This window comes from Tenrec ecaudatus, chromosome 1, assembly GCF_050624435.1.
Source record: "Tenrec ecaudatus isolate mTenEca1 chromosome 1, mTenEca1.hap1, whole genome shotgun sequence".
Lineage (NCBI taxonomy): Eukaryota > Metazoa > Chordata > Mammalia > Afrosoricida > Tenrecidae > Tenrec > Tenrec ecaudatus.
This window is the reverse complement of record NC_134530.1, coordinates 166,287,777-166,305,857: the sequence shown is the minus strand read 5'-3', so window position 1 is coordinate 166,305,857 and position 18,081 is coordinate 166,287,777. Positions and strand designations below refer to the sequence as shown.

The following is an 18,081-nucleotide window of genomic DNA, read 5'->3' as shown; positions in this document are numbered from 1 at the left end:
AAGGCGTGGGGGCGGGGGCAGGGGGTTCCTCTGGGAGCTCCCAAGAGGCAGAGGTGACAATGCGGCAAGACCGTGAACCAGAGGCCTGAGTGTCTGCCTCAGCTTGGTCTCGGCAGCCGGGCCGGCACCACGGACAAGTGCTTGTGAGGGTGGGTTCAGACGCTGCCAGGCCCTCATGGGGTTGGGGTGGGGGGAGAGGCCGGCCCTCATCCACAAGGGCAGGGGTGGGGTGGTGGTTGACAGTTCTTTCTTGGCCCACCCCTCTCCCAGGAGGCTGTACGGTAGTGCCCTGCAGACCATGAACTGAGCACTGGTCCCAGACGGTTCATGAGCACAGTGTAAGGTGTGCCGAGACCACCACCCAGCAAGCCCCTCCCCTGCCCAGCACTGAAGACCAGCAGAGAAGATGGGGAGGAAAAAGATTCAGATCCAGCGAATCACCGACGAGCGGAACCGGCAGGTGAGGGCCCGGGCCTCGCAGAGGGGGTGAGGGCAGGGTGCCAGGCTCTCGGTTCTTTCAGGCCTCTCAGAGGGAGGAAGAAAACTCAGGACTCCGATCTGGGAATCCTAGTGGGCCCTAGGCCACACCAAGGCACCTCCACTTTCTAAGATGAATGAAGCTGTCCCCTCTTCTGCCTAAGACACCCTCTCCTTCTCCTCCCCGGACCTCTTCCCAGCTCCCAGCCCCAAGCCCCCTCCCTTCAGCGGGTGGCTCCGAGCTGTGCCTGGGCCACGTGCTGACCGAGGGTGGGGGGCCCGTGTTTCTGAGGGCGTCAGGGACTGTGCTCTGCTTGCTGCCTATGGGCTGGGACACGTGGGCAGGCCTCGCTGAGCCAGACCCGCCCGCCCGCAGGTGACGTTCACCAAGCGGAAGTTTGGGCTGATGAAGAAGGCGTACGAGCTGAGCGTGCTCTGCGACTGCGAGATCGCCCTCATCATCTTCAACCACTCCAACAAGCTGTTCCAGTACGCCAGCACCGACATGGACAAGGTGCTGCTCAAGTACACCGAGTACAACGAGCCGCACGAGAGCCGCACCAACGCCGACATCATCGAGGTGCGCCCGCGGCCAGGGCCACCCCCGCCGCCTCGCGCCATCTCCACACGCACGTCTTCCTGCTCGCTCCCACTCTCCTCCTCCCCTGCCCCACCTTTCAGTCGGCTCCGACTCCTTTTCTTTGTCTCCCTCTTGGTCTTCCCCTCTTCCTGCCATGTCCGTCCGGGTGTGTGGCTGTTTTCCATTGCAAAGGGAGGCCGCGCCGGGAGCTGTTGGAGGCTCCGGAATCCAGCTCTGGTCTTCAGGGCTTGGGGCTGGTCGGGTGTCCACCGCCACCAACAGGGCCAGGGCCTGCTCTGACGGGTGCTGTGTGGCCCCAGAGCCAGCCCGGTTTCTGCCAAGGCACACACCCGTCTTCCCACAGGGAGAAATTAGCTCCAAAAAGGTGGAGGGAAAGTCCCCTCTTCTTATACAGGGAAAGCAGATCTACTGCAGACCCGAAAGCCAATTGGTGTTTGCTGTCACGACGGAACAGGTGTCTGTTGGCATTTTGAATGTGGGCCAGGGCGACTGGAGCCGAGGGCAGCCCACTGGCCGTGGAACACTCCTTCCCCCTCCACTTTGCACTTTGTCTCCTCTCTCTCTCTCTCTCTCTCTCTCACTGTGGCCACCTCTCGCCCTCCCGCCACTATGTGTCCCCTGGGACTGACCCCCTGCTCCCAGGGTCAGGGACTCCACTGGGCAGAGCCAGCCTCGGCTGTTTTCTTGGGGGAGTCCTCAGCGTCTCTGACCAGAGCTCCCCAGAGAGTGGTCAGCCCCCCATCCCAGCCCCCGGGGAGCCCCTTCCCCACCTCTCACTTCAGCAGCCGTACCAATGAGGCCCCCGCCCACATGACCTGTATCCTGATGCCGCCCCACCAACCCCATCTTCTTGCTGCCTCCCCACCCCTCTCACCCCTGGAGGAGGGTGACACTGGCGGAAGGTGGGGAGGGCCCTAAGGAAAGGAAGGAGCCCTGGGAGGTGGCTGTGGGGCCCCCCCCCTGACAGCAGCGTGGTTACAGACCCTGAGGAAGAAGGGCTTCAACGGCTGCGACAGCCCGGAGCCCGACGGGGAGGACTCACTGGAGCAGAGCCCCCTGCTGGAGGACAAGTACCGGCGCGCCAGCGAGGAGCTGGACGGGCTCTTCCGGCGCTATGGGGTGAGCCCGCTCACGCGCGCCCTGTCGGCCCGCCCTCCCCAGGCGCTGCACAAGAAGCACAGGGAGTGTGAGAGCCCCGAGGCGGACGAGGTGTTCGCCCTGACCCCCCAGACGGAGGAGAAGTATAAAAAGATAGACGAGGAGTTTGATAAGATGATGCAGAGTTATAGACTGGCCGTGAGTAGTCGCGTGGAGCTGAGCCCCGTGCTGCATGGTGTGGCTTTGCCGCCCAGCCTGGTGACCCCGAAGGAGGCCCTGCCCTTGGTCGTCCTCAACCCATGACCCTCGCAGGGGTTCCTCTCAGGGGCGTGTAAGCCAGGAGAGGCCCCAGCTTGCCCCTCGCCAGCCAGCAGCGTGTCGAGGTCATGAGGCCTGTAGGTGACAGGGAAGCAGGGGCAGGCCTGCCCTTCGTCCGGGCCGATTCTGGGCCCCTCGGGCTTGGGCTCTCGCACCCAGACCGGGACACCCAGCGAGGTGAGGTGAGAGCCCGCCAGTGCCGTGCCCCCACCCATGGCGAAGGCGTGAACTGCTGTGTGTGCGAGTTTGGGCCTGTACTCAGGGCCTCTAACGTGTTCCTGTGTGTCCTGCCTGGCTGAGGACTAACCCGCCTCCACATGGAGGTTCCAGGTGTCCCTGGCCTTGTCTGTAGCAAGCAGAGCCCTGTTCTCATCCCCTGGCCAACAGCATTCCCGCCGGCATTCTTCCTGGGAGCGGGGAGTGGCAGCCAGGACTCTTGGGAGGACCCGGGGCATAGAGATGGAGCTGTTAGCCCTAAGTCACACAGCCCAGAGACTCCACCAGCCTCGGGCCCACCTCCCAGGCCAAGGGGGCTACTGGGAGCGGCCGCCCTGCCCTGACCTCCTCCTCCATCTCTCCACCCAGTCGTCCGTCCCGGCCCCCAACTTTGCCATGCCTGTCACGGTGCCTGTGTCCAATCAGAGCTCCCTGCAGTTCAGCAACCCAAGCGGCTCCCTGGTCACCCCTTCCTTGGTGACGTCATCCCTCACGGACCCCCGGCTCCTCTCCCCCCAGCAGCCAGCGCTGCAGAGGAATAGCGTGTCTCCTGGCCTGCCCCAGCGGCCGGCCAGTGCAGGTGAGTGGCCTGATGGGTACCCGCCCGGTGAGCTGGAGATAACCCCTGGGGGATGTTGGGGTCCTAGTCTCAGGAATTACGTCCCACTGTGTGGCTCCTGTGGGAAAGCACTGCCACTCCTCTTCCTGGTGTCCTCTGTCCCTCACGTGGCTGTGGTTTACCTGTAGGGGCCATGCTGGGTGGAGACCTCAGCAGTGCTAACGGAGCCTGCCCGAGTCCTGTTGGTGAGTACAGCGCTGCTGCCTGGGGAGGGGCTTCATGCCAGGCATCCCGAAGGAAGGTCCTAGACGGGGGCGGAGGGGGAGCCCCCTGAGGCTTGTGGCATCAGGATTGTTAGGCCCTGGCTCTGTTACCTGCAGCAGTGGTGGGGTGGGTGCTCTGAGAGGAGGGGAGCTCAGGAGCTCTGGGCAAATCCTGGGAGCGGACTACCTGTGCTAGTTGGAGTGGAGCATCTGGGTTCTCCAGCTGAGGGGGGCCTGTGTGGTTGACACCCAGGGATGAGCTGTCCGATGTTGGTCCATCGGCAGAGGGCACGTGTAGCTGTGCACTTGTGGTCTTACCCCCTGAGCCAAGGGGGAAATGCCTTCCCAGCCCCAGCAGCTGACCGCCCCTCCAGCCTGTGCCTCGTCCAGCGGCCGGCTGGGACTTCGAATGTCACCATTGACGTCACCCTGACATTCCTACCATTCCCAGAGTGATCCGGGAATTGGGATGGAGGCGGCCGCATGCTTCCGGGGCACAGCGTTCTCTTAAGGGACAAAGCAAGGTGGCACTCTAACGGCAGTCACCCACACACGTCCGGCCTTCCGAATCCCCCAGCTCAGCCTGGGGCAACCTGTAACATCTCCCTGGCAATAATTGTGTACTGGGGTCCCAAAATTAAGGGTGTGTGTGTGTGTATACCGGGGCGGAGGGAGGGGGAATCATTGACTGCCCCTCCCTCTCTAAGAGGCCCAGAGAAATGCCCGTAGGACCTAGTGCGATATTGAGGCCCTTTGACCCCAGAACGTGGAGTCAGAGCCCTGGCTTGGCTTCCAGCCAGCTGTGTGGTTCCGGACAAGTCACCACACCTCTACCCACCCGGCCCCAGGTTTCCTCTGCAGTGAACAGCTGATCACACGGGCCTCCCTCTTCCTCCTTGCACGCGTGTGAGAGCGTTCACTGGGGGCGGGGCGGGGGGCTCTGGATGGCAGAGCGTGTCGCAGTTGTAAGCCATGGGTATTGGTTTGTGACCACAGTCTCATTACAGTGGCGGCTTTGCTGTCAGTCCCCCACTGCCACCAGTGAGTGGCTCTTGTCCCTAAATCACAGCCTCCCGGCTTGAGGGCAGGGAGTGGTCTGAGTGGCTGGGGCCTTGTCCTGGGGACCTCGACAGGCTGGATGAAGGTGGATAGACTGGGGCCTGAAGGCGGTGAGCTTCCCGTCTGGAGGCCAGAGCAGAGAACGGGAGGGGAGGGGTGGGCTGCAGAAGACACACTGGGAGGCACTGGGTGCGCTCCTGTTCTCTCCACTGATCTCGGAGCACCCCCCCACCCCAAGCCCGCTCACAGAGTCGAGCGGTAGGGGCTGACCCTGCAGTTTGAGAGTAAGGGGTGGAGGACTTAGGGGGTGGAGGCGTGGGAACCAGGAGCAGGGCTGGGTGCTCGCCCTGGGTCTCCCCTCTCATATCCTCATCTCCTCCCTTCTCCAGGGAACGGCTACGTCAGTGCCCGGGCTTCCCCTGGCCTCCTCCCTGTGGCCAACGGCAACAGCCTCAACAAAGTCCTCCCTGCCAAGTCTCCGCCCCCCCCCACTCACGGCGCCCAGCTCGGAGCCCCCAGCCGCAAGCCCGACCTCCGCGTCATCACTTCCCAGGGAGGAAAGGGGTTAATGCATCACTTGGTGAGTGGGCGCCGCCAGGGATGGGGAGAGGGAGGTGAGCCGGCAGTGTGGACACCACGCGTGGGGTTTGCTCAGCTCCTTTTCCCGGGGCCCAGCCAGAGAGTGGGACACGAAGTTCAGCCCAGGGCAGTGAGAAGGGCCGGGGAGGTGGGAGAGGAGAGGAGGGCTGTGATGGGAGGATAGTGGGAGAGGTTGGAGGGGAGGGGGCTTTCCTAAGGGTGCACACTGGGAGGCAGCATCTTCTAGAAACTGTCCTGGGGAGGAGGCCGAGGGGAGGCCTCCCTCTGTCCCCAGGGGCTCTTTCTTTAGGGGGTGGGGTGGCTGCAGGGGTCGGGGCAGAGGCCAGGGACTCAACTAGCCTCTGGTTTTGTTTTTGCTCCCAGACTGAGGACCAGTTAGATCTGGTAAGTGCGACTGTGAGGTGTCTATGTGCCGTGGCTCTTGTGGTCAGCTGGCACGGAGTCTGGCCCCGGCCTGTCCCTGTGTGTGCAGTGCGTGCTGTTTGTGGGGTACCAGGAGCCCTGCCCGGCATCTGGGGGGCACAGGGGTGGGTGGGGTGGGTGTTGAGCCATGCATGCGTGTGGGCCCACAAGGCCATGTGTGCAGTCACGCAGACCCCCCTCTTCCAGGCGTGTGCTGAATGTATGTGCAAGGAGAGTGGTGGGCCCGGCCTCTGGGCCCCACCCCGATTTGTCCCAGGCTGCCAGGATTGGATCCCATCTCCCCTCTGAACACCACTCAGACTCCCAGAGCTTTCTTGTGATGGAAGGCAGGACCCTCCTGAGGAGGAGTGCCGGACAGCAGAATGATTGCCCAGGGGAGAGCCGTCCTGCCTGGGGGGGCCTGCCTTCCCTCCATCAGGCTCCTGCGCCTTCCCAACGCGCCTCTCCTTCCCACACGAGCTCGGAGCCATACACAGCCGCCCTTCCTCTCCCTCAGAACGTACTCTCATTCTCAAACACCCACCCATTCTCATCCAGGAGAGGGGTGGTGGGCACCTCCCTCCCCGCCTCTCCGACAGGAGGCCAGAGAGGCTGGAAAAGGCAGGCAGGCTTTGGCGGCCAACACGGTGGCAGTCTCGGCCCCAGCGTGGAGTTGGAATAAACAAGTGGCTCAGTGGCAGATGGAGCTGACAGCCCCCCACACACGTGTGTGTGTGCATACACGCAGGCACATGCCACGCCAGGCCCCGCATTCCCTCACACATGCCAGCACGCTTCTACCGGGGTGTGTGCTGCCGGGAGACTCCTTGGAAGGGACCAGGCAGCAGAGCAGAGCGCCTGCCCCTCGCTCCCTTGGCCTGGGGTTGTGCAGGGCCCCGCAGGGCCGGCGTCTGGGCCCTCCCACTGGCAAGGGCATGGGAGTGCGTGATTCTTCTCTGCCTGTGTCTCTCTCCGTGGGTCTTGTGTCTCTGTGAGCGCACCTTGTGTGTTGATCTCAGCGGGCCTCCATGCTGAGGGCCTTCGCCTGGGCCTTGGGTGGGATCCAGGGGCCCCAGCTCAGCCCTGGAAAGGAGGCCCAGGAGGTCGACCCGCATCTGCCATCTCCTGAAGGGCACTTTGTCTCCTTCCACAGAACAACGCCCAGCGCCTGGGGGTCTCCCAGTCGACCCACTCGCTCACCACCCCAGTGGTTTCCGTGGCAACACCAAGTTTACTCAGCCAGGGCCTCCCCTTCTCTTCCATGCCCACTGCCTACAACACAGGTGAGTCTTACATGGCATGCCTGGGTTTGGGGGCCCCACCCCAACAGCTATCCCCTAGGAAGGGCAGGCCCTTGATTTTTGGGGGATTCCCTATGTGATTAGTTAGGGTTGCCAGATTTAGCACATGCAAATAAAAGGCGCCCCATTCATTTGAATTTCAAATGAAACAACCTTGCGTTTATTTTATTTTTTTTAGTGTGTGTCCCAGAGACAAGATAGCTGCTGAATATAATCTATATATAATCTATCTCTTTGTCGTTGTTGAGTGGCAAGGCTGCTGTTTCATTAGAAACATGAGTTATGCTCTTGGAAGCCCACAGGGGCACTTCCACCCTGCCCTCTGGGGTCCCTGAGAGTCAGCACAGACTCAGGGCAGTGCTTTGGTCTGGTGTGGTGAGATTCAAAGGGGGCGCCTTCCACTCCTAGCCTGGGCCCGCGGGGAGGAGAGGAGGGAGGCTGGATGGGCGACTCTGGAAGACTTCGCTCTACGCTCCTGCATCGGGGAGTGGGCAGGAGCATGGTCTGCTCAGCAAGACTTCCTGGAGGGCGAGAAGAGCCAGAGCAGAAGCACAGTCTGGGGACATGTGTCCACTGGGTCATGCAAGCGCCTTGAGGGGACTGCGGGCAGGGTGAAGCAGGAGGTCCCCTTCACCCCCAGGGTGAAGGATGGTGCCGTGCAATGGGGTGATGAGGCAGGAGGCAGGCTGGTGAAGGGCAGGGGGAGGGGTGGCGAGCCTCCACAGGTGAAGAGTCACTTCAGGTCTCAGAATAATTCAGGCAGGACATTCAGTCCCTGGGCCGACCCAGGTCCCCAGGGCTGTCCTGGTCTGTGTCACCCACTCACACTTGCCTGGGAACAGTCTGTGACACTTGGCCATCCTGGCCTGCTTCGGGCTGCTGTGTCCAAAGGACTTCAGAATGTCCCAGAGCCATTCTGTGGCTGGAGGCTGGCTGGTTCCTCTGCCTTCCTCGGGTTGCCCATGTGAAAGTGGTGTCGGTTAGGAATGTTCCTGTGATGAGAGCAGACGGGGCCACAAGACCCCCAAACTACCCTGCAGCCCCCACCTCGGGGTTGAAGGATGCTAGGTTCCAGACCCCAGTGCAGATGGCCTGTGAGCATGAAGGCAGAACCCGGTCCGTGCTCAGACACAGATCCCTGGGGCAGGTGAGCTGAGGCACAGCCTGCTGTCGAGGTGCCGGACTGGACAGGTGCCTCACTCAGGCGCCTGTGGCCACTGTGGCCTCGCCCCCGGGTTGCTCTGTCCTCAGGCAGCTTCAGGGAGGGCTGTTCCCTCCTTGGGGAGAGATGTGGGTGGACAGGAGGGGTCTGAGGCTCTTCTAGCCCTGCTCCCTGAGACTGGGCCCCACTAGGAAAGCCAGCTTCCTGAGGGGCTAGGGTGGGGGGCCGAGGGCAGCACAGATCACTCTTGGGGACTACCTCAGTGGTGGGCTTTTCATGATACTCGTGAGCCACCAGCTCCCTGGGCCCCACTGCCAGACTGACTGAGGCAGGAGGGTGGTGGGCTGCCATCATCCAACCCAGGACAGACTGTAGACTGCGCTCTGCCGGCCAGGGTGACATTTCCGAGCCTGCACCTGTCTTCGGAGCCCTGCTGGCAGCTGTGTGTGGGTTCGCGTGGCCTCGGAAACCGGGGCTCCAGTGTCTCCGGCTACCGGTGCAGTTAGACCGCCCTCAGTTTGAACAGCAGGTGTTTCCAGGTGGCCCTAGGTGTATAAACACAGGCACAGGCTGCGTCGTCGTTCACTGGGAGCCGGCTGGTGGTGATCTGGTTGAGTGGTGATGTCTTGGGTAAAAGGACAGGCCTGTCCTTGTTGACACTGGCTGAGAGGGCTGGCTCTGGTCACCCTGGGAGCGGACCCAGTGGGCTGCCAGGTGGCCTCTGGCCGTCTTCCTCCTGGCTGGCAGCCCAGCCCCCCGCCTGACTAGGCTGGAGTGTGGTGGGAAGAGGGCCAGACCGGGAGCTATGCTCCCCCTCTCCTACCAAGGGGCCTTGGGCGAGGCTCTGTTGGGCCAGGCTTGCCTTGCCTTCCCTGTGGATAAATCAGTGCTGGGAGACTTTGGACCCTTTTCTGCCCTTACTTTGTTGTATAAGCATAAAGGTAGCAGAGCCCTGGCTAAAGGTGTTCACGGCACGTCCAGAGGCCAGCATGGGCCACCCCCAGGGTGAGACTGAAAGGTGATAGGGAGACCTGCAATCTCCGCCCGGCAGGAGCCCTGGCTTTTGACCAAAGCAAGTTGTAATGGCATGATGATACTGGGAGAATTCCTTACATACTTAGCAGGTGCCGGACCCTGCTCTCCCAGTGTCCCCTCATTCAGTGCCCCCACGGCTGCCTGATGTAGGTTGGATTATGGCTCCCGGTTTATAAGCAGAGGATCAGCAACTGGCCCAAGGTCACATGCTGTAAGCGGAGGTGGCCAGGAGGCTTGCCCACAAGGCACATTGGCACATTGCAGAGGGACTGTTGCCCTCCCTGTATGTGCTCAGAGCACGGGATGCCTGTGTGGTCGCCAGCCATGGCGCCCTCCCTCTTCACAGCGCAGTCGTCTGTGCGCTGCGCAAAGCGGCGATGCTGGCGCCCAGGGGCTGCAATGGCCCAGCGGGCACGAAAGCCGGTCCCCAGACCTGACCCTGGGTCTGGGCTGTAGAAAAAGCATTGTCAGCTGTCTGGAAGGCACTGAGCAATGTTTTTTTTTCTTTCCTGAAAGGGGGCTCGTGGGCCAAGTAAGTTTGGGGATCTGGTCTACACTACTCCCCACCCCCAACAGGACGCAAGATGAGCAGAACTGTCCTACTTGGTTCTGTTGACCACCTAACATCGTTTCTTCCATAAGAGGCCCCGGACCCAACCCACTGCCAGCAAGTCAGTTCTGACTTGGCGCCATCCCGTGTAGGCCTGACATCCAAGGCTGCCGGTCTTCACTGGGAGCAGAGCATCTGGTACCTCCTAACCGCCGACCCCGGCAGGCAGACACCTAACTCGCCACCAGGAGGTTAGAAACGAGAGACTCTGTCAGAACCTTGACCATTTGGCCTCTGGCCTATTCCCACCCCCTACCCCCGGCCCCCAACAGCCCCTCTCCTGTGCCGCTGTGGTTGATGAGTTACCTTTAGAATAGGGGGTACGACTGGGGGGGTGCGGTGGCTACGCACGGGGCTGCGATCTGCAGGGTCGGCAGTGGGAAGCTGCACAGTGCAGCCCGGGAGAAGGACTGGGCATCCAACTCCTGTGAACAATGACTCTCTCGGAAACCCATGGGGGGTAGGGGGTCGGGGGGAGTCTGCATTGACTATGGCAGTGAGTCCGGTTCGGAGTTCAGTCAGCCCGCCAGGTAGCTATCTCCCACGTTTCTCTTTCTAACTTGGGGTCTCGGCGGGTGTCCAGAACAGACAATAGTTTCACATATCATCTTTCGGGACACTTGCCATCCTCTCATTGTCACAGGTGGGCCTCTTCCCACTTCCTCCCCGAGTCCCCTGCCCTTTCCCGCCTTCCCGACTTGGCGGTAGGCGAGTGCCACCCTTTGGGACTCGGATGTGGTTGTATGGAAGAGACCGCCCTAGCAGTGTGATCCACTTGGTAGGCCTGTTTATTCTTTGGATGCGAGCTGACCCCAGGGTCGGGCTTGAAAGGTGTCGAGGGTGCCGCCTGTCCCGGCAACACCAGTAAGCCTGCTCTCTCGCTCCCGTGTTTTATTTTGTTCTGCATTTCTTCCTTCCCTCCGCCGGGGACCTTCTTACTGCTCTGCTGTTGACCGGTCACGTGTCTGGTTGTGGCAGGCAGACACCGTCTGGTTCTTCTGGTCTCAGGGGCATGGAGGCTGGGGTCCCGGGTTCCTCAGCCCTTTGGACTCAGGGTTTCCTTTGATTTTCATCGCTCTTCTTGGCTCCAGGCGAGGACCGACCAATGGCTGTACCTTCGACGGCTGCTTGCGAGCCTCTCAGCCCCCGGGGGCATCACACAGCGTGGCAGGAAGGACAGCGTTGTCAGCGGTTGGCACTGCTCTCCCACGGGCAGGGGACCTGGGGGCGAGCACGTGTGCTCGGTGTCCTTACTGTGGGCATGGCGCGTGACACCTTGTGCTGCTCGTGTCCTGACAGTCTTTAGGGGGCGTGGGGACTTGGCAGGGGGTGGTGATAGTTCACGGAATCAGCTTCTGGTGCCTCAGTTCACCTGACTTGACTGTGACCCTCTCAGGCACAGAAAGAACTGGAAGACCTGGCTGCAGGGATGGCAGGCGTGGTTACTAGTGTCATCATGGTTGCTGTTCTGTGCCGTGGAGTTGCAGCCTCGGCTGACAGATGCCCCCCGGGGGTATTTCGGGCTGTTGCTTGACCAGGACAGAGCGCCAGGCCTTTCTTCCTCAGAACGTGGTGGATTCCAGCTAACAGACAGCCTATCGGCTCGCAGCCCGGCCCTTCTTGTAGAGCCGCCACCCCTCGCTCTACACCTCCCCGCTTCATCTTCCTCCTGCTCCTGGCTGGTTTTCCCTGTGTGTCTCCATCCTCAAGGTGGTGCCTGCAGGTGGTCTAAAACCTCTCTGCCCTCTCTACCTCTGACCCCAGCTCCAGATCCCCAAGTCCAAAACCAGTTGCTCTGTGAACTTGCAGCACCTTTGCTTTATTTTCTGCTTACACTAATATTCCTGCTTCTGCCCTGGTTTTTTCTTCCCATACAATGGACTGCCTCTCCTCTTGTTTTTTCATTTTTCCCTCCCCCTTAGGCCAGTCTCCTGGGTTTCTCTCCCCATTTGTCTGTGCTAGCAGCCGTGAGATAGGCCCCACCTCATAGTGACCCCATGGGCAGGGGGATAGGTCTGTCATCGCCCGCACCGTCATCCACACCACTGGTTCTTCTCCGGATCCCTAGTCACTGTCCAGCCTTCACGTGCTGGGGAGGCCCTTGTAGAGAACTTGGCTTCTTCAGGAGCCTAAGTCTCAGCGGGACCCCCTGGCTTTCACACCCCTTCAAGAGACCTGTTGCCGTGATCTGCCCGACACCACGCCTCACTGACTTCTCTAGGCTATGGGCCCAAGGGAGGCGAACTCCTTGACAGCTTCGACATTCCGTCTGTCTGTCACGACACGTGGCTCACTGGTCTAGTCGTCGGCTCTCTGTCTCTACCAAGCCCTCACATTTCTGCAAGCGGGCCTGGGCCGTCCGGATATCGTAGGGTATGAGGGGTCTTCCTCCCCACTTAGCCTCTGGGAGGATTTGCTCCGTGTACGGATTGAAGGAGTATGGGAAAGGAGGCCTCCCTGATGCACGCCTTGCCCAATTTCTAACCCCTGTTCTTTTGCTCAACTAACTGCCTCTGAGTCTCTGTGCAGGTTCCACAGGCTCAGTACATGTTCTAGAATCCCCAGTCTTGGCAGTGTTCCCTGTAATCTGTTGCTATCCACACAGTAGTCAGCCAGACGCAAGCACACATCCTCCTGGTAGTCTCTGCTTTCAGCCAAGCTCCCTCTGCAGTTGCTGATAGGATTGTATTGATGGACCATAATCTAATTTATCAGATGGTACTGATAAAAACCTGGGATAGTCTTAGTTGATGGTTTGGTATTTTGCAAATGATGTTGAGTGTGTGTGTGTGTGTGTGTGTGTGTGTGTGTGTGTGTGTGCATTCCCTCATTTTCTGGGGCTCTCTTGTGGCCTAAATTCCTGATACTATAACTGCTAGGTCAGAGGCTATGTGCTCGTTATATTTTGACAGGTACTTCAAAATTACCTTTCAGGAGACTGTGCCCCCTCCCACTAAGCTGCTCCTTGGGGAGCCTTCTCCTACTTTCTGCCCGTCTGAGTGCTGATGGTAGAAAAACAGTGGCTCATGGTTTGAATGACTCAAGTTTCTTTGCCACGGCCTCTGGAGGGGCTGTCACAGAACCCTTGCCCTCCCAGCCTCACCCTCTCACCTCTCCCTGCAGATTACCAGTTGACCAGTGCAGAGATCTCCTCCCTACCAGCCTTCAGCTCGCCTGGGGGGCTGTCGCTAGGCAACGTCACCGCTTGGCCACAGCCCCAGCAGCCGCAGCCCCAGCAGCCGCAGCCACAGCCCCAGCCCCAGGCCCAGCCACCCCAGCAGCAGACCCACCTGGTCCCGGGGTCCCTCAGCAACCTCATGTGAGTCCTCGGGCTGTGGGAAGGCGGTCTGGGCACCCTTTCTAGGCCTCCAGGGTGTGGTGGGGGCCACCCTGACCTGCAGACATGGTGGAGGCAGAAAACTAATAACGCCTTGTATTCCCCTTCTCTCCCCTCACTGTCTCCATCTCTCCGTCCCCCTGCCCCCGACCTGTCTCACTCTCTCCCTCCCTGACCTCCATTGTCTGCCTCCAGCCCGGGCAGCCCACTGCCCCACGTGGGTGCTGCTCTCACCGTCACCACCCACCCTCACATCAGCATCAAGTCGGAACCTGTGTCCCCAAGCCGTGAACGCAGCCCTGCGCCCCCCAATCCGGCTGTGTTCCCGGCCGCCGCCCGCCCCGAGCCTGGTGACGGTCTCAGCAGCCCGGCCGGGGGCTCCTATGAGTCAGGGGACCGGGATGACGGACGGGGAGACTACGGGCCGGCCCTGGGCCTGCTGCGCCCAGCCCCGGAGCCCGAGTCCGAGGGCGCCGCTGTGAAGAGGATGCGGCTGGACACCTGGGTACTGTAGCGTCGCCCCTCCTGTCTGCCAGTGTCTGCTGCACCCAGGGACCGCCCCCGTGTGCCCCGGCCTGTCGGATCGCCCACCTGAGAGGCCTTGTGCCCAGCTAGCCCTCCTACCAGCCCGTCTGTGGTTGCGGCGGCGGCACCAGTGCCCCTTCCCTCCACAAAGGCCAAGCCCCCACCCTGCCCCAGGATCAGCCCTCTGCTTGATGACTTCCCCCACCGAGGCCTGGTCCTGCTGGGGAGAGGGGAAGGGGGGTGCACACCCCACACCTGCCCCCCACCCTCACCCCTTCTCCATCTCCTCTCTTCACAGACATTAAAGTGATGAGCCCCACTCCCCTCCTCTCAGCCTCCCTGATGAAGAGTTGACAATCTCACCGCCCACCCCTCCCCGCCCTGGGCTCCTCCCGCTCGCTTGCCCCACTTCCTTTCTTGTGCTCCGTACCCCGTTGACGGTTACATTTGTGTATAATTATTATAATATTATTATTATTATTATATATTTTTTTCAATTTGGACTCTCGCTTCAGAGAGGGGATGCTTCCATCCCCTCTTTCTACGCCCCCGCTGTTGTCACTGGCTGGGGGTCTCTTTTTTTTTTTGGCGGGAAGGGGTGACACTTTGCACGTTGTACACATATGCTGCAGGATGGGGGGGCCAGCACAGCTCGGGGAAGGACAGGTGCTGAGCCCTGCAGGCGGAGCCCTCCCGCCCCACCCCCAGAGAGAGGGGAAAACCAAAAACTACCCAATAGCAGAGAATCCATACTCTTACGTGGAAACTCCAAAGTTGACTTGATGCGGGAGGGTTGGGGGGGGTGGGTCTACAGTGTGCAGCTCTGCTTCTGGGCTGGGAGTGTGAGGGGCCACAGGGACATGGGGCAGAGGCGCTTGAGTGCCCCTGCACCCATGCAGGACAGGACACCCGCTGACTCTCCTGTCAGCCACACCCCCTTGGGTGCCCAGGTGTGGGCTGAGATGAGAGGGGGGGTCGGGGTGGGGAGCCCTCTCAAAGCACATTTGGAGAGAATGACTCAGAGCCATGAGGAGAGGGCTGTGGAGGGGCGGAAGGGCTGGGGCAAGGGGTGAAGTGAGTGCCCCCCCCCCATTCCCCGGCCTTTTCTCTAAAATACACAGTGCAATAGCTCCCCTCCCTCAGGGGACACAAGCCCTGTCCACTGGCCACAGCATGCAGGGACACAGGAGGAGGAAGTCCAGTGAGGTGGCTTAGAAAGGGTCGGCCTCAGGCTGCCCTAGGGGCTGAGAGGGAGGCAGTGCCCCCCAAGAGTTCTCGAATCCAGGGGCGAGTGGCGGTGAGGGGCTCTTTGCACGCACACATCCCCAGGGGAGTGGGCATCGGGCCGGTCTGTGGAGGTGGGAGGGAGGGCAGAGGAGGCCTGCGGAAGGCCCACCTCCCTGGTGCCTCCCCAAACCTCTCCCTCCCCCCTCATCCCAGCTCCTCTGCTCCTGCCTGTCCCCCCTGCTCTTGGCGCCCTCATTGTCTCGCTACCTCCTGTCCCACCAGCCCTGGGCCGCACCCCACCTTCCCTCTTGGCTACTGTAATTGTAAATAGCAACCTTTGGAAAAAAAACGTTAGCAGTGTAACAGTCTAGGAAACTGTTGTGTTTTTTTTTTTTTCGTTTGTTGTTGTTGTATTGATATGAAATGAGATTCTATTTTTGTCAAAGTATATTGTAATAATAATGACTGAAACGGCCCGTACTGTACAGACGAGATTCTTCTGCTGTGTTCTTGCACCCCCTCTCCCCGGAATCTGTCCCACTCCTGCCTCCTCCATGGGGACAGTGATCAAGGGGCCCAGGGGCAGCTGAACCATGGGGTCCTGAGACCCGGGCTAGATCACAGATGAGTCTGGATGGGGCAGGCCCCCGGCCCCTGACCCACCACTCCCGGCCACCCTAAGGGGCCTGGGCTGGGGAGACATAGGTGAGCAGGCTGGGTCGGCCCCCATCCTTCCCATGAGCCCCCTCCTGTGTCCTGGGGACTCCACACTCCCTGGGGGTTTCTTCCTGGTTGGAGAGCAGGGTTAGGCAAGGCCCAGTTTTGTGCTGACGGACTGACGGACTGACTGTGCCCACCTTTGTGGCCCCGCAGTATTGGACACTTGATGCAGGGAAGGACCAGAAGCAGGGGGTGTTTGTGACCACACAAGTCCCTGAGTGTGTTCATGAAGACATCATGTATGAGAGAGAGTGAGTGTGTGTGTGTGTGTGCGCGCGCACACCCAGTGGGAGCTCTGAGGGTGTGGCTTTGTTTGCAGAGGGTGACAGGTGTCTGTTCCCAGCTGCACAGCCCTGACTTCCAACTCTCAGCTCCTCCTTCCCCAGCCCCGCCCTTGCCCCTGCGCCCATCTCTGCCCTCCTTGCCGGGCTGTGCTGTCGGATAGGTCTGCAGCTGAGAGGGTCTGGTTGTTGGCCCACTCTGTCTCCCTGCCACCCTACTTCTCCCCGGCCTTCCCGCAGGAATCTTGGCCTGCACCCACTAGTGTCCACTTTAGCCCTCTGGCCCCCTGGATACAGACCTTTTCCTTGATGTGCCCCGCCCCAGCCGCCCGATGTATGATCAGTAATTCTGGTGCCCACCTCTGCCCCCGCCTCCTGCAGTATTCTGACACGTGACACAACTCAAGCCTCACTCCCTTCCTTGCAGCCAATCCCCCTGCTGAGTGCCCCCCCCCCCGCATGTCCAGTCTTCCCACTGCTCCTGCAGGTTTCTGGAGGAAGCTCAAGAATTGAGGGGATAGGAACAGGACCTTGCAGGCACCCCAGGCAGGGCCTGGCTCATGCAGGGCCCCTGATAGGCGCTGGCTGCATGGATGGCTGACTGAGGGGTGCTTGCTAAACGCTGAGGACTGGCCTGCCCTTCTCCGGCGAGTCCCACGTCAGTCTGCCCAGCTCCGTAGGCTGGGCTTGGCCACCACCACACCGGGGAGGCTGAGGGCCTCTGCAGTCCAATGTGCAAGATTCACCGGTGTTGCCCTCTGCCTTGTAATAGCGAACCTGTGCGGCTGCCCTGTGCCCTCCTCTGTCCCCCGGGGCGGCGGGGGCTGTGGATGTGTGACGTGTGTGTCTGCAACTCAGTGTCCCAAGGGGACGGGGCTCCTGGCCAGCCAGATGGACAAGCCCCCGGGAATGTAGTCCCTCCACAAGCGAGGACCTCAGTTCTTCTCACAGCCAAATCTGCCTGCACCCCCCCACCTCCACCCCGAGGGCCTGGGCACTTGCCAAAGTAACCACTGGGGTCATCCAATGCCCTCCTCTCGCCACCCCGCCCAGCTTCCCACAGCTTCAGGGACTGAGAGAGGAACCCCTCCCCACAGGAACACCATTTCCCATCACCCCACAGCGAGACAGCCCCCGGCCTCCCGCTAAGGCCCCCTACCTTGGACAGGAAGGAAGTCATGCACCTTCTCTTGCTGATTATTTATTTGTTTGGAGAGACAGAAATGATGTAAAAGTGTATCTAGAAATATCTATATCTCTATATATTTTTAACTGACTCTTTGGAATCCCCTGGGGTGGGGAGGGAGCTGAGGCTTTCAGAGGGAGGAGGGATCACAGAGCCTGGGAATTCCTCATTCTCCCTTGCTGCCCCCTCTTCCCGCCCCCACCCCGCCTGCCCCCCTCAAGCAGTTGGTGGAAGGAATGGGATTTGTGTCGGGGTTGGGGGGTCTGGAATGTTATATGGAGAATCTGGATTCTCACAGTCTTCCCTGTTCAAGTCCCAGAGGGAGGGAGGGAGGGGCCGTGGAGGTGCCCACCCTCAAACCCGACAATCACCCACACTCCTGGGCCCTGGCTCTGCGCCGGCCGAGTCCGAGTCCGCCTGTGTGGCTGTGGAGCTGCCCTCACTGTTTCTTTTGTGCTGTACGGTGATGCTTTCTTAGTATTCTACACAATAAGGAGAGACACGGTCCCCGGGATTCTTAGGAGTTTTGTTTGAAAACTCTTTCACTATATTTGTTGTAAAGAGGTTTACTATTAAAAGAAAAAGAATACACGTTTCTGATACTTCGGCTTGGGCTCTGGTTTCTTTGGCGCGGTCGACTGAGGTGGGGGAAGGGCTGGAGCAGCTCTGCCAGGGTGCCAGGGCCGCAGCACCGCCTCCGCGGGAACAGCGGTGGCCAGCCTGCCTGCCGGGCAGGGAGGGCACCTCCAGAGGCCTGAGGTGGGATTCTCCCCAGCTCACATGTCCAGGGGGAGAATTACCTCCAGGTTCCTCAGACAGCGGTGGCCCAAGCTGCAGGAGGACCCTAGGAACCCAACAGTGGCAGTTACACACCCACCCCGGGGTCAGGCCAAGTTCCGAGTGTTGCTTGGAGTGGAGGGTGAAGCAGGCAGAGGATCCCCCCTTGTCAGGCTGCGGGGCTGCCACACCTTTAGGGCCCGCAGAGCGTGCATCCCCTCCAGCAGGAAAGCCTGCCCTGCCTCGGCCTCCGGAGGTGTTTCAGCAGAGCCCAGGGACCTGCTTGCCCTCCTTACATATCCCCGAGGGGCCCCACACTCAACTGGT

The 18,081-nt window shown here is 60.7% G+C and overlaps 1 protein-coding gene across 4 annotated transcripts in view; it reads left to right on the top strand.

Moving 5' to 3' along the window:
- MEF2D (myocyte enhancer factor 2D) overlaps window positions 1-17,579 on the top strand; it is a 32,888-nt gene extending 15,309 nt beyond the window's left edge. For 2 of the 4 annotated variants that reach the window (XM_075563381.1, XM_075563398.1), the window contains exons 2-12: window positions 271-460; window positions 854-1,057; window positions 2,060-2,197; window positions 3,080-3,290; window positions 3,458-3,514; window positions 4,981-5,171; window positions 6,747-6,876; window positions 9,734-9,892; window positions 12,825-13,020; window positions 13,234-13,543; window positions 13,862-17,579. In XM_075563381.1, coding sequence (XP_075419496.1) covers window positions 407-460; window positions 854-1,057; window positions 2,060-2,197; window positions 3,080-3,290; window positions 3,458-3,514; window positions 4,981-5,171; window positions 6,747-6,876; window positions 9,734-9,892; window positions 12,825-13,020; window positions 13,234-13,543; window positions 13,862-13,873 — 1,662 coding nt within the window. In that variant the 5' untranslated portion in view covers window positions 271-406 and the 3' untranslated portion in view covers window positions 13,874-17,579. Of the gene's footprint in view, window positions 1-6; window positions 150-270; window positions 461-853; window positions 1,058-2,059; window positions 2,198-3,079; window positions 3,291-3,457; window positions 3,515-4,980; window positions 5,172-6,746; window positions 6,877-9,733; window positions 9,893-12,824; window positions 13,021-13,233; window positions 13,544-13,861 lie in introns of those variants that run through there. The other 2 variants (XM_075563388.1, XM_075563406.1) reach the window with 2 other exon arrangements.
- Window positions 17,580-18,081: the final 502 nt, after the last annotated feature.